The sequence below is a fragment of the Parambassis ranga genome, chromosome 17, assembly GCF_900634625.1.
Source record: "Parambassis ranga chromosome 17, fParRan2.1, whole genome shotgun sequence".
In the NCBI taxonomy this organism is placed as follows: Eukaryota; Metazoa; Chordata; class Actinopteri; family Ambassidae; genus Parambassis; species Parambassis ranga.
In genome coordinates, this window is record NC_041037.1 from 8,753,185 (window position 1) to 8,768,206 (window position 15,022).

The 15,022-nt window shown below is 40.3% G+C and overlaps 1 protein-coding gene across 4 annotated transcripts in view; it reads left to right on the forward strand.

Moving 5' to 3' along the window:
• Nucleotides 1-14,324, forward strand: part of pde1cb (phosphodiesterase 1C, calmodulin-dependent b) — a 72,133-nt gene extending 57,809 nt beyond the window's left edge. For 2 of the 4 annotated variants that reach the window (XM_028426928.1, XM_028426930.1), the window contains 12 exons: nucleotides 35-151; nucleotides 637-777; nucleotides 2,428-2,528; nucleotides 3,700-3,828; nucleotides 4,276-4,377; nucleotides 7,045-7,165; nucleotides 7,926-8,007; nucleotides 8,318-8,438; nucleotides 9,517-9,692; nucleotides 10,586-10,819; nucleotides 11,099-11,161; nucleotides 11,481-14,324. In XM_028426928.1, the coding sequence (XP_028282729.1) occupies nucleotides 35-151; nucleotides 637-777; nucleotides 2,428-2,528; nucleotides 3,700-3,828; nucleotides 4,276-4,377; nucleotides 7,045-7,165; nucleotides 7,926-8,007; nucleotides 8,318-8,438; nucleotides 9,517-9,692; nucleotides 10,586-10,819; nucleotides 11,099-11,161; nucleotides 11,481-11,527 (1,434 nt within the window). In that variant the 3' untranslated portion in view covers nucleotides 11,528-14,324. Of the gene's footprint in view, nucleotides 1-34; nucleotides 152-636; nucleotides 778-2,427; nucleotides 2,529-3,699; nucleotides 3,829-4,275; nucleotides 4,378-7,044; nucleotides 7,166-7,925; nucleotides 8,008-8,317; nucleotides 8,439-9,516; nucleotides 9,693-10,585; nucleotides 10,820-11,098; nucleotides 11,162-11,300 lie in introns of all 4 variants that reach the window. The other 2 variants (XR_003671982.1, XM_028426929.1) reach the window with 2 other exon arrangements.
• The last annotated feature ends 698 nt before the right edge of the window (nucleotides 14,325-15,022 follow it).

Genomic DNA, 15,022 nt, shown 5'->3' on the forward strand with positions numbered 1-15,022 from the left:
AGGTGATTTGATTTTCTTCTTCTCCACTTTACAGAATGTTGACAAGTGGTCATTTGATGTGTTCGCTCTAAATGAGGCCAGTGGGGATCACGCACTTAAGTTCATATTCTACGAATTGCTTACAAGATATGACCTCATTAGTCGCTTCAAGGTAAGATCCCAGGAATAAAAGTGTAGACTTTTGTTTTGTCATTGAAAGAAGAATAAAGTGTTGAGTGTAGATAATAACCTTCACCATGCTTGATTTAGTGAAGCAAGCCCTCACAGTTCAGTCTCTTTAAGAGTGAGATTATGTTGTTGTGCCTCGACAATGGCCATTTTATGAGGAGGGTTGGACATACTTCATTTTGTCTGATAGTAGTGGAGCTCATTTTCCACAGCATCTTACAGCTGAGCACACTTTACTTGAAGTGACAGCATCCGAGAGTAAATGGACGCGGGCAATGGAGCTGATACGAATAGGGAATCGTGGTCTGCAGAAGCCTGAATGATTCACGATCCATGACTTTATGACTATCAATTTCAGATGCTGCGCACACTTAAATTGTATGCAGTCATCATTTAAATCACCAGAGAGATTTCTGTCACTCTTTGCAGTGTTTTTTACTCTACTTCACTCTTTTTGTCTGCTGTCAGATACCAATCTCTGCTGTGGTGTCATTTGTGGAGGCTCTTGAGGTTGGATACAGCAAACATAAAAACCCTTACCACAACCTGATGCATGCTGCTGATGTCACACAGACTGTACACTACCTGCTTCTGAAGACCGGCATGGTGGTAAGTTATCAGCTTTCACTACACTAACCTGATGTAAACCCACAGAAACCAGTTGGTGTAGTTCCAAGAATGAAAGCTCATTGGATTGAAGCTTAGTCTCTGAAATCAAGAGGATTTTATCCACATGGCATTCAGAACATCTCTATCGGCTGACGTATGCCAGCCTAATTGCAGCTTTGCCTGACATGCAGCTTCTAAATATGGCTTTATTTCCATCCTGGAAAATCCATGAACCATATTTTTATAGAAAAAAAAAACCAAGACACCCAAAGAAAATCACAGTTTAATTTTAGTTTTAGGTTTTAGAACGTCAACCCACATTTCTAAGAATATGAGTCAAATGCGACACTTCAAATGGCATCAACATTTGAACTTATTTTTGGTGTGACACTGCTTCAGTCCTACTCCATATTTCATGTTGGTTTTGTTCTGTTTTCATTCGTGGTGGCCTATATTTCACTCCTTCCCACTGGAATGAGCTTCATTCCCAAAAAAAAAAAAATGCGCAAGCCTTAGTTCAAAGTCCCCAACCAGCCGGCCGCCCCCACTCCCAGTGTTTTTATTTAATCACCTTAATAAGGTGGCTTCGACAGCTGTTGACATGGTGTGTTTCTTTGGGCAGTGCCTTGCAGAGTAAACCACATTACAGCTAGAACCACAGGCTCCTAGGGGAGCAGCAGAACACCATCTATCAGTTCACAGGCCCTCCAGACTCCATTAAATCAACAATCAACAGGTCATTCATAAAGCAGGCCCATGAGGAAATATGTTGAGTGGTAGATTGGCCATCTTGCACCCACCCTGTTCTTAATGACTCCCTGCTTCCCCCCCTCTGTTGATTAGTCACCAATATTGACCGGTTTTCCTGAGCTTAATCCCCCACTGTGTGCACATGAGCACACTCAGATCCCCATCTCAGAGAAGGGTGTCCACTCAATGCTGTGTGCATGCTACATACAGATTAAAGATGGACATCTAAATAAATGAATACATACATAATTCATCCTACAGTACTGTGAATGTGCTAAAAATACACTGACTTAAACTAGAAACATAAATAGAAAAGCTTGATGTCTGGTCTCACCTCATAAGAACATTAACTCTTAATAAAATGAGAGCGTGAGTTCTGTATTTATATTTGGTAACAGTGACAAACCAGACGTCAAGAGACAGAGCAGCAGCAGCAGCAGCAGGAGGAGTGTTAAAGTGACAGTTTAAAATGTGATTCTCAATAGAGCTTGTCTAAAGTTTCCTTTTTGCTTTTCTAACCTTTCCTCTCTCTCCCTCTCCCCATTTGTTTCCTTTCATCTCTGACGGTAATGTATTCCTCATGCCAAATACTTCTCTGCATCCTTTCTATCACTGCTCTCCTCCACGTCCTCATGTCGGGATTCCCTACATTTCCCCTTTTTCTGTTCACTGGCTTCTCATTTCTCTTCCTCTAACTTCTGTCCATTCCTTCCTTGTGTCTTCATTACTTTTCTTCTTTCCTGTCAATGTCTTTTCCATCTCGTTGCCTCCCCCTCCTTACCCTTTCCTCTCTGATATGATCCTCCTCCTCTTTATCTTTTCCCCCCTGCTTCCTCACACTCCTCCATCTTCACCCACCTCTCTTCCTCCCCCCTCTTCTTCTCCTTCCTTTGCCTCCAGCATTGGTTGACGGAGCTTGAGATCTTTGCCATGATCTTTGCGGCAGCAGTGCACGACTACGAGCACACAGGGACCACAAACAACTTCCACATTCAGACAAGGTAATGGATCATAAAATCAAAAATGCATGGCACTGACTCACCCGATCAATGTTTTCATTTACAGCAAGGGGCCTTTATACTCACACTGATGGCCTGCAGTGCAGTAATAACACTGCAGGATGGGAAGTGCAGGTGAACTTCAAACCCTCACAGTTTATTCACAGAGACTCATAATTAATTTTTTTAAATGCCCCGAAGAGAAAAAAACAACACTTTTTTTGTAATTTAGGCTTATATTATTTTACAAACTTACACAGGCCTGTATTTTTTTAGCCTTTCTAAAAATCACTTTAATTAACACAAATATTCTCTGCACAAAAAAAGGAGTTTATTAAAATCGAGTAATTTTTTTTAAATGTTGTTAAAGAATCATTTCAGAAGCAAGTTAATTTTACAGTTGGTGAAACTTATCTGCAACAGAAAAGCCACAGTACTAGCTCTAACTTCATGTCTGACTTATCTTTACTTTGGTAAAGATTGTTTTTAAGATTGTGTTTAGTGCTTAGAGATTCTCTGTTTTAACCCGAATCCTGATCTTTTTTTGAACTTAACTAAGTATTTTAGATGCCTTAAACTGTCAGAGAGTGAAAAGGAGAGTGAGGTTATATTCACAAAGGGTCATGGTGCCTTTACACTAAGCAAAAGAAAGCAACACTACTAGAGAGGAGACAAACACCAGTCTCCTGGGAAGCAAAATTATAGCCACCATCCACCTCTTCTTTTTATTTGGCTGTCTTTGTATCCATGTATGTCAGCACTCCATACATCCAGGCCTCACTCATCTTTGCACCAAGATAAAAAACAGTCACTGCAGCCTCACAGGTCAGGTTTATGTGAGCCTAAATCTAATGGTACTCCTATTTCACACCACATTGATCACTGATTAGCTAATATGTCATTTCCAAGGTATGTTATTGAACATTTCTCTGTATATACAAACATCAGATTATTTTTATTGTGAATGAGAAGGTGAGAAGATGAGTTTTGCTCTCTAGCTGCATGAACTGCAGTATTAGAAGTGGAGGGAAAAAAAAGTACATGAGCAAATAATTGACAAACAATGATTCATTTTTGTTGAGTAAAGCTGTGGCAATATCCATGTTTGTTCGCTAAGCTGCCTGTAATCCACAGTAGAACACCAACAGATTGTTAACTTGTCTTTGACTGACAGGTCAGACACAGCAATCCTGTATAATGACCGCTCAGTGTTGGAGAGCCATCATGTCAGTGCAGCCTATCGCCTGCTGCAGGAGGACGATGAAATGAACATCCTCTACAACCTCTCCAAGGACGACTGGAGGTCAGTGAGTCTGATTCGGAGTCTGGCACACGGAACAGAAAGAGGGAAGAGCTGAGTGACAGAAAATAGAAATTAATCTCTGATGTAAAAATACAAGCATGTGAGAACAAGTAGACGTGCAGTCGTGACAGCCGGCAGGTCAAGCAGAACAGCTTCACTGTGTTCACCTATTCAAAACACATGTCCTATTTTCATCATTTAGCTAACAGTCAAAATCAAGGTCCAACAACTTTGTACTAAATGGAGCTGGTGTGTGATGACAGACTTAAGACGAGAGCTGCAATCCTATTTAACATGGCACATAAGCAGGGACTTGTCAAAACAGGCATAATTAGCTCTGAGAAACTGCCTTCATTTATTAGAATAACTTCTGAAACAAGTCAGTTTCTTTGAGTTTATTATGTTTCACATGCAGCTCATGTTTTTCTCTCCTCTGTTTTCATCCAGAGAGCTTCGGGCTCTGGTGGTGGAGATGGTGCTGGCCACCGATATGTCCTGCCACTTCCAGCAGGTTAAAGCCATGAAGAACTTCCTGCAACAACCTGAAGGGTCAGTTCAGTTTACACTCAGTACTGTTTACACTTCCTGCCCTTGCCCCTGCAATTTAGATCCCATTAACCCTAATATCAGCCACTTTTTACTAACCACCTGCTGTTTACAACCCAATTAACCCTGCCCTGAAGGGGGTGCTCGTAGAAAAACACAACAGACACCCTTTATACGGGATGGATTGGTCCGTTAGAGACAAACAAGATAGGATTTCTGTTATTGAAGTGTTATTTACTTAACATAAAACACAGAAATGCAGTGTTTTGCTGCCAAATAGCACCAAAAGTCATGCATTATACAGTACAGGTAATCAGCAGGGTATAACTACAGGTCCTCTCGGGCAAAGCTTGTTTTTCTCTGAAGTGTGCTACAGAGTTACTGTGTAGTCACACCAGAGTTGGCAGGGTGAAATATTTTTGCACACACTGTGGTGAAAAACAGCCGGTGCCACAAATTGCTGGCAGGTTTGTCGGTGTTCTTTTTTTTTTCTCTGCTACCAACTGAGTGCATTGAGAAAAAATAATAGGGGGTTAGGAGACTAAATTCATGCCATCTCAGGTCCACTGATGTTTTTCTGCAGGAAAACATAATAAGAGTCCTTAGATGGTATTTTAAGATAGATGAACCCACATATGAACCCTAGCGTATCCAAAGAGGACAAAGATGTTATTGATTACACATCAACCTGTAAAAACAACATGGAGGTCATGAAGTTACACCTGCTAGCCACACTACTGCTACTACTGGCAACATTTAGCTGATAGGATGTTTTGCATTCATTGAGCTGTGTCCTTTTATTTTATCTGGTCATTCTGCTGCTGGATATACAAATAGAGCTGGCAGCAGTACTGGTAACAGACCCACATGATGAAGAATTCGAGGTTAAATAGAACATTTTAGCTGAAGTGGTTCTTATGATGCTTTTCAAATCCAGTAGGGTGAGCAGCTTTCTACAAGTTTCGTTTGAAGTCTTCTAATATTTGCATTGAAATCACAAATAAAGAAGTATAAAACAGAAGTGAAAGATAGAAGGCAGGTTGATCTTCATCTTTTTCCACACTGTAAATATCTTTTTGTCATTACAGTTATGGTAAACATATCTTTGCTGACTTCCTAACAGAACTTCCTTTCCACACATTTTAAGCACAGTGACTGATAACTGCTGTGGATGCAGACGCAGAGCGGCATTTTGCGAACAGAAATAAAAGAGCCATCAAGCAGACTATCATATGACGTGATGAGTCATCACTGCTGATGTCTCTGCAGCACTGATGAGAGACCACGGCAAAAAAAGTTGTTGACCTTCAGGGCGTTCTGTTCGTTGTGATAATGCCCTGCAATCGACACAATCTGAAAGCTGCTCGGAAGGCACTGATACGGAGATAAGTAGCTCTCTAGAGTATATATGGGAAATGACAACATTATGCTTCCTGTATTTGTAAAATGTATGGCAGAAACAAAAAGTGCTGACTGCAAGGTAATCATCAAGCTGCAGCACTATAGGGTGCACATACACACATGCACCATGAGTAAGAGATTGCAGTCTGCAGAGAGCTGCGATGCTGAATAGACTCTAATGTGAAGTAATTCAAACCAGTCTGCTGCAGGCCTGCTTAGAGTGCACTTTAAGAGCCAATCTGCCACAAATGGAATAAGGGGAAATGTGAGCCAGTGTTTCTCACCTCTGTTTAACCTTGTACTGTGTGTGTGTGTATGTGTTTTCATTTGTCTGCCTACTGTCCGTATTGGTCTGTCCGTTCATGCATCAGTCCATTAAATGCGATGTTTTGATATGGTTATCAGGTGATGTCTCAGACACCACTGATTTCTGATGAGGTGAGATGATGCAGCTTCACACCGTGTTTTAGTGTGGAGGACGATTAGCGTAATGGAGGCAGCATGATTGACGGGCATGATGTTTCCCAGGTTGTTCTTGTATATTTTTGGTGGTTTTATGTTTTAAGTTCCTCTCTGAGCCCGTGCATTTCTCTTTGTATATACAAATAAAAGTCTATGTATATTCCAACGTCCACTTCATGGGCTTTGCAGTATTTAAAAAGGCTTAAAAAAACATGAAAAGACCAAAACCAACTCACAATGATTCTCAAGGGAACCATTGAACCGATGTACTATAACTGTGTTGACATTGCCATATATATCATCCTGCTGCAGAAAATACTAGAAAAAAGAGGAACTCAGCACTTTAGAGATAAAGACTGATTACACAGAAACAACTACCTATAACTCCCAGGACAGGAGGGACAGTTACAGTGAAGACAGAAATATAGGAACTCCTTCATAATTCATACCTTCCTTCAGATTTACTATCATACAGAATGATGACTTTTCACATGTGTTTCATAGTGAAGAGGGCCTCATCTGAAGCCTCTATTTTTAACCTTTAAACCTTTATTTTGAACTGATTTTCACAGTAGGATTGTACCCCATATGCACAAACTGTCCCGTTTTTGTGGACAGAACACATTTACAGCTGTGCCACATTTTTTCCGTTCTCCTTTTATGACCAACTCTCTGCTGGGACACTCACTGCCTGGGACATTTTATCCTTCTTCCAGCTGGCATGTTTTTAAAAGACAGACAGAGTGAAAGTATCTAAAAAGCCTGTAAAACCAACAAATGACTCAGGTGTGTTCTTTTGTGCTTCAGCATTGACAAGCCCAAAGCTTTGTCGCTGCTGCTTCACACAGCAGACATCAGCCACCCAGCCAAGAGTTGGAACCTCCACCACCGCTGGACCACCTCCCTCCTAGAGGAGTTCTTCAGACAGGTAGGTGGAGACACTCCGCTGGTTATTAGACAAACAGCATCAGCTGGTTTTGGAGGTGTGAAGGTGAAGAGATTGCATCGCATGATATTCATCTATCTCCTTTGTGTGTGGTGTGTGGGTTAGGCTTTGGTTGCTGTCCAAACATTAAAAACACTAAAGATGGATGAAGTTTTGAGCTACCGGTCCTGTAGTTGTGGCGTTTTTTGGAGACATAATCAGAAAGTATAACGTCATCACAGGATGTGGCATTTTATCCTGCATTTGTTGACATTTTGGCCAATTGACAGAGCACCACAGAGGACCAAAATGTGTAGTGTGACCTCTTTAATAAATGCATTTGACTATAAATAATAAATCGTGTGTTTATAAATGCCATCAAGAAAGACAGTGGTTGAAACGGTGCTTTCATCTCCTCCATTAATAATCCACATTGTTCTCATTATCAGTGCTATTGTTATTTTGGCGGCCTCCGTCTCGCGGGATACGAATTGTCAATAAATTGCTTCTCTAAAGAACATTGTTTCTCGACTACACATCTCATCTGTTCGTGACAAAGCAGAAAAGAAAATGAAACACATTTTTTCCCCAAAAGCACTTTGGTTTGGGCCCACACAAATCCAAAGTGCTGATAGAAGTGTGAGCACACGGTGCGCAGTGGTAAGTGTGTGTTTGTGAGTGATATAGGTGTGTGTGCCCAATGGGTATTTTTCTCAAATCAAAGGCGGAATTTTTTTGACTGAAGATGGCATTTTGTTTCCAGGGGGACAAAGAAGCCGAGCTTGGGCTGCCGTTCTCTCCACTGTGTGACAGAAAGTCCACAATGGTGGCACAGTCCCAGATCGGTAAGTGGTACACACACACCCACACACATTACTAATTAATGCTATCAGGACCAGGTAAATCTGTCTGCAACTGACAATACAGCAAGCTACAGCTAAAGATGGAAGCAACCACAGAGGTGGAGACAGTAGCTAAAGCACGGGATGGACTACAGTTTAAAGAAAGCCTCGCTATGTTAGCTTAGCCCTAATCCCAAAGGCTCAGCCATAGACAGTCCTGGTGTTACATACATAGTGTTTGACAAACCAAGTGACAAAACGTACATAATGTGAATGTGGACATACTGTAGTGATGTCTTGTCCCTGTCTCCAGGCTTCATAGACTACATTGTTGTGCCCACCTTCACTGTGCTGACAGACATGATGGAGCGTATCGTCACACCGCTCATTGAAGAGGCCTCGCATTCAGGTTTTGCTGGTTTTCGGCGCTCAAGGTGAGCTGCAGTTCTTTGTATGAGAAATCATTTGGGAATTAAATGTTTTTTTTTTTTATTTTATCTGCGGAATTATTGAGCAAATGGATGTGGGTGAGCAAATAAATCTGAGTATATCTTAATAAAGCTGCCGGGTTAATCAGGGTTAGAATGTGTTATTTTCTGCCCTTCAACTGTCACACCTGTGAATGACTGCTTGTTCAATGACATAATTAAACCTTTGCAGCTCTTCTGCACTAACAGCATATCTAATGAAAGTATTGAGAACAACAGATGACTCCTCCATGAGTAATCCATTTCTGTGCATGGAAATGTCTCCACTTTTCATCAGGCAGAGCCACACACCTTGAAATTGACATTTTAGAGAAGCCAGCCAAGTCACCGTTCTCATTCATGAATGGGCTGGATCAGCATACACAAAAGCCTCTTAAGACACAAAAGGAAGTGATTTTTCTTTGACTCCACTGTTTTTAATTAATTGGCTCAATACATTTTCTTTAGCTTTGTACTAAATCAGGTGTGTGTAAAGCTTTGAAAGCACCCAAACAGAAAATTTTCACTTGCGATTGTGTTAGTAATATTTAAACCATTCAGAGAAAGATAATTAAAAACTTTGAGTCTGCCTTTTGTTTAAATTTTCTTGTGAAGTGCACTTTTTTGTAAAATACAGAAATACCTGGGGAGGCTGTGCATCTTCTGTTGCACCTGCACATCAATACCAGCCTCCCCGCTCGCCTCAAAAGCAGTTATTATCATCACTCAGCAGGAATCTCAGATAGTGTTGCCACGTGTGCCGTCTCCTTGTCTGAATACACCTGGGCGCTTTCCACACAGCATTTATAGCTGCTTTCAGGCATTTTCTAACTATGTCTGCATCTGTCTATGCAATGGCTTCTTACTTTTTCAGCTAGCAGCTAAATGCAAAAGTTGTGCTAAAAAAAACATAGAGAACATCGTGATAATGAACTGAAGGCTGTTTTTAGCATTTAGCTCAAAGCTCTGCTGCCTCAAAGAGGGACTGCAGACTCCTATTCCTGTTTTAACTCTGCTCCTCCATCACTATTTTGTATCTGTCTAGTCTGAACAGTATTAGCTCAGATGACGCCAAGAGGCACAGTGTCAAAAGCATGGGCTCCGACAGCGGCTCGTCAGGCCAAAGCTCTTTGCTGACGGTGGACACGAAGAACTTCAAGGCCTTGTGGAATGAAGAGGTCTATCAGAACAGAGAGCGGTGGAAAGCCCAGGCTGCCAAAGGTACCGTACACCCAAACAGTTAGTGAACATGGTAAACGTGAGTGGGGAAAACTGGCATATAAAGCTGCTAACATCTGCTCTTAGGTCACTTACAGGAGGATTTTAAATGACCTGTGTGGCATTTGAGGGAAGATAATCTGTTCTAGATCATAATGTAAAAATCCACCCCTGCTGAGTCTACACACACACATTTGCTTAATAAATTTAATTATGTTAACACCAATTTCTAAGAATATTGGACTATTAAAAAATGTAAAATTGTGTTGTCATAATATCCCTTATTTAGAACTTAATAACATATTTGTATGTGTATAAGTCACAAATTGTCTTTCAGATCGTTTTCGGTATTTTTATAGTCAGCTTCAGCATTTTGTGTGTACCTGTCATCATATCTGACTGGACTGATGCAGTAACCAGCAGTTTTTATTTGAATAAAAAAATAAATAAACAAAAATAATCAACAGATTAACAGGCAAGCCAGTAAATGTCATGGAGGATTCAGCAGTCAGATATATTTCTCTGAAGAGTCAAGGATCGCTGTGTCTGGATACACCGGTGTCAACAATTAGTTTATATGATAAACCTGTTGTTAATGACTAAACTGCAGGCTGAGTTCATGTTAGCTTTGTAACTAGTGTGATTTGAATAGTAGTCAGCCAATAGGAAATTATAGTTGGGTTGTGTAAAGGACTGTTTACTCAGTGTATCAACATATGGCTGAAAATATGTTTACAGCTTGTTTCAGCTGCCATCCAGTGGCCAGAAGTGGTCAATGCTGCTTGATTTTAAATAGATTTTAACATCTCTGCATCACATTAGGTTTTAAAACTTTTACTGGTTTATAGTGAGAAGTTGTCACATATGCACAATAACACACCCTATGGTGACCACAGAGGCGGAGGAGAGAGCTAAAAGGGAAGCAGAGGAGAAAGCCCAGCAGGAAGAGGCCATGGAGCCACAGGGTGTCCTCACAGAATCTGAACAGCCTGAACCAAAGGAGGAGAAACCAGAGGGGGAAGCGGCCGAATCAGCAGAGGTCAGCAGACCACCAGATGGCAACGCAGGGGAAATGGAGCAAGGGACGCAGCCTGGCAGTGCTGCACACACAAACCCCCAACTCCAGAACGGTATATCCTTTTCACTGTGTTTTCCCACAGCACCTGGTTTTAAAAGGTTATTTACAGTATGCAGCATACATAGGATCATAATCAGCTGTTTGAAGGTTTCAGATGAAATACTGTAGATCGTTTCTTCCAACATCTCCACCAGAGCCTAAAATAAATGAAACAACAGTGCACTTTAAAAGCTTTTGGAGGATTCCTTTGGGACTTGCATGCATGTTTGCTCCCATCAAACATGTTGGTCAAGTCACGGTGATGAATAACACAACTCTGTTGGTTCCTCAGGAGAGCTGTCAGAAGGGGCTGAATCTCCAGAGGGGGAAGAAAACAAGAACAAAGGGGCTGATGGTGAGTTTAACCCTACAGCCTAAACCTGACCCAGAATATACAGGAACACATCTCATATTTAAGATGTTAAATATAACTGGTGACTCATTAATCCTACTTTCCCCACTGTATTGTGGTCTAATCTTTCATCTCCAAGCAGAGGTGGTGATGGAATAAGCAAGCTGTGGAGCATCATAACCTCACTGCTGCTGCTCAGCCGCCAACCAGTTTAGAGGGGGAGACCATTAGCTGGACTGTGTCGCCCCCTACAGGACTCACTGACACCCTCGCTTCCTTCCGTGTTTATTACTGATGAATTGTTTCTACTTCTTGTATGCAGAGCCATGTGCATTATTCCTTCCTTCCTGCTTACTGAAGACTGAATGACCTTAAAGCAACAGCAGTGAGGGCAACATGGAGCCTTTGACAGACTGACTGAGTCTTATTCTGACACTATTTCAAGTTAACCGCAGACATAGCCATTGTGCAAACCCCTCTGCTGCATATTATGTCATAGTGAACCATTCTGGTCATTGTAAATGGGAACAGAAATGCAGTTGTGTTTGAAGTTGTGTTTGAGACAGCGGAGGGACTTTTACACACACACACACACACACATATAAATATATATTAACATATTACACTGGGGTTTAATTCACAATACTTTATTAGCTTCTGAAATAATCCCCAATTTGTACATGTTTACTTCCTTAGTGCTTTCCGCACACATCTGTGTTCCTTGCAGCCAAATACATGTTGTTTTTTGTGTGTGTTTGTCTTGTTTGTTGTACATATTCAAAGTGTGTATATGTGCAGACCTGAGGAGGAAGAGGGGGGGGGGGGGTAGAACTTCATCCATACTTTTTGGGATATAATGTAAAATAATTGTAGTAAAAAATCATCCCAAAATTAGAATGCAACTTTTTTTTGTTTTGTTTATTTTTTTTGCATTTCAGGCATATCACATGCTCAAGTTGTTTTTTTAAAGATGTAAAATGTCTTTGTTTACCTTTTTTTATTATTTAAATTTGTTTTGCATTACGTCCTATATGAATCATGCACTGACATCCTCACACTCTTCTTCTCGATGCCTTCTTACATGTATTCAAGCTGTAGCAGAGTGGCGCAGGTTAAGGAAAACAGTTATGTTTTTTGTTTGTTTGTTTGTTTTTTGCTGTGCAGCTTTACCCTCTAAGTTGTTGGCGTGTTGTTTAACCCACGTGTTTACAGCGTGATCGTAGTACACCCGTTCCCGCCTGCCACTTTTCATCGCGCTTTGAGTTTAAATTGTATCTGCTACTTGGTTTCTGTGACTCATAATGTAACTGTATAGACAATGCAAAATATTGCTTACTGTGCATATGTAACATATTGAACCCCCTGCAATGCTGGTTCAGCTTTTACTATATATACGTATATACATATATATATCTATATATATATAGATATATATATCTATATATATATATATATAGATATATATATCTATATATATCTATGTATATATATAGTTATAATGGGAAAAAAGCATTTTGGCAGTATTTGCTTCTTTTTATTTTTTCCTAGAAATATTTAATTACCTCGTCTTCTCTTCTTGTTTCAGAATTTAATGTGCCAAGATTCAGCTCTTGGCATATGAGCTTATACATAGTATATTCAAGAAATTTTTAACACCTTAAACTCAGTTGATTTTTTTAACCCCTTTATTTTAAACGAACCCCTCATTTTTAACAGAAGCATCAGCACCGTGGTGAGATATCAACAGTTTTTTCACGCAGTGCGCTACTTTCTACCTAAAAACTACAGTCAGTGGTTAGCATGCCAGCTGGCTAAATGTGTGCCTCTTATCTGCACCTTTTCATTTTACACCTTTCCACTGCAAAAGTTTGTGATGTCATTTTGAATCTGCTGATCTAAGCAGACAAACAAACCGGTTGATATCTTCCAGGAACTTGGAAAGTCTGTTTGATGTTGCAGAAGTATTTATAATAGTATATTTTGCTCTGTTTCATTTAGGAAAGATCTATTTTCTAGCAGTTTCGTGCTGTATAGTGTATGTTTACGTTTTACTGTACTGTTCGCTCCTTGTTTGACTCAGAGGATTAATCGTCCATGTCTTCAACATATAAGGTTGTCTCCTGTTTCAGTTTGTCTCTCCTCTGTTTCACTCCACCAGCTCTGAAGTCAGAAAAAAAAACAAACAAAATCAAAACTGTAAAACTTAAAGTGCAACAATCTTAGAAAACTAGATTTAAAAGTAAAGTTATTCTATTAAAAAAAGGCTGCCTGCCTTGGTAAAGCAGAATATATTTTGTGTACCAAGGGACCAACACATGTACAGTCTTGTAGTATGCTTTACCTTCCACTCTTGCTACTGTGATAGCCTACTGTATGAATATTTAGCAGGAATTTATAACGACCATACTAATGATCATAGCTGTATTTATGACATGTTAAGACTTCTAAACATGGTGTTTTGTAACGGTTATGATGAAACACATTATGTGTTGTTTGTTTCAATGTTTAGTTTCCTTGTTTAGTCTGAATCACTATAATGACTGAAAGCTGACCTAGTGACTGACTTAGATGGATGTAAAGAGTGAGTGAGTGAGTGAGTGAGTGAGTGAGTGAGTGAGTGAGTGAGTGAGTGAGTGAGTGAGTGAGTGAGTGAGTGAGTGAGTGAGTGAGTGAGTGAGTGAGTGAGTGAGTGAGTGAGTGAGTGAGTGAGTGAGTGAGTGAGTGAGTGAGTGAGTGAGTGAGTGACACAAAATACTTAATGTGCATTTCTGATCTCCTCACTGTGACCCGCTCCATCGATGACTGTGTTGGGGTAATTGTTTGTATGGGAGAGAAAATTTTAAATTGAAATCCAATCACCATGTTATAAAATGTTTGCTTACATCAAACAGACATATTATGAAAGTCAAATTTAAAACAATGGCGTGAATGGTCTAACTAAGAGTTAACCGCCTTATTTTACCCTCCACTACATCCCTGAACAGACAGAATGACTGAAAGTGATGGTGTGTGTATGTGTGGGTGTGTGTGTGTGTGTGTGGGTGTGTGTGTGCATGTATGTGCATGCATGTGTGTGTCACTGTCCCGTGCCGGCCAGGCGGCCATGTGTGCCACCATGCTCTGTGACTGCACAGCCGTATCAATAAATCTGGACTCAAAGGGCTCAGATCATGTCTGCCTGTCTTTATTTCTGCTGCCTGTCTTTATTTCTGCTATTATTATACGGGACATTCCACTGATTTCATACTGAGAGGTATATTAACTGGTAAGTCTCTGTCACTGCATAGATGCATAGATGTTTATGTGAGCAGTCTGGCTATTGATTTAAATGTGTGTGTACCCTGACCAGGAAGAACATTATCAAAGTCCTGTCCACTTCTATTCATTTTAAGTTCACTGATTCTATGATACTGATTCACTCAGACTGTGTCATGGCATAAAGAATCACACAATAAATATGAAAAGAAAACCATGAAATCAAACTTTTTTTTTAAACTCTAGTCATAACTCTCAATACAAGAATTATTGTGCCAAATTAAATTAACCTTCAAAATGTGAATAATTACAACCAAAGCTGTCTTTAATCGAGACACAATAAGACCAAGCCTTGACTAAGAAATGTGTAGAATTAGCTGAGTGTTAGCATTAAGTGAAATCCCAAACCAGCAGCACGCCTCACAGTTTAACCACTGATCCACTAGATGTCTCTGTTAGACCTTAAATCACAGTAAAGCTCAGACGCGCTCATCCTCTGAGAGCCTGTAGCACTAAAAATGATCAACGGACTCAGACATGCACTGTGTCACTCTCCCAGGATCTTCAGTGTATATAGCTCTTTATCCGCTGTATATAGGCAACTCCACA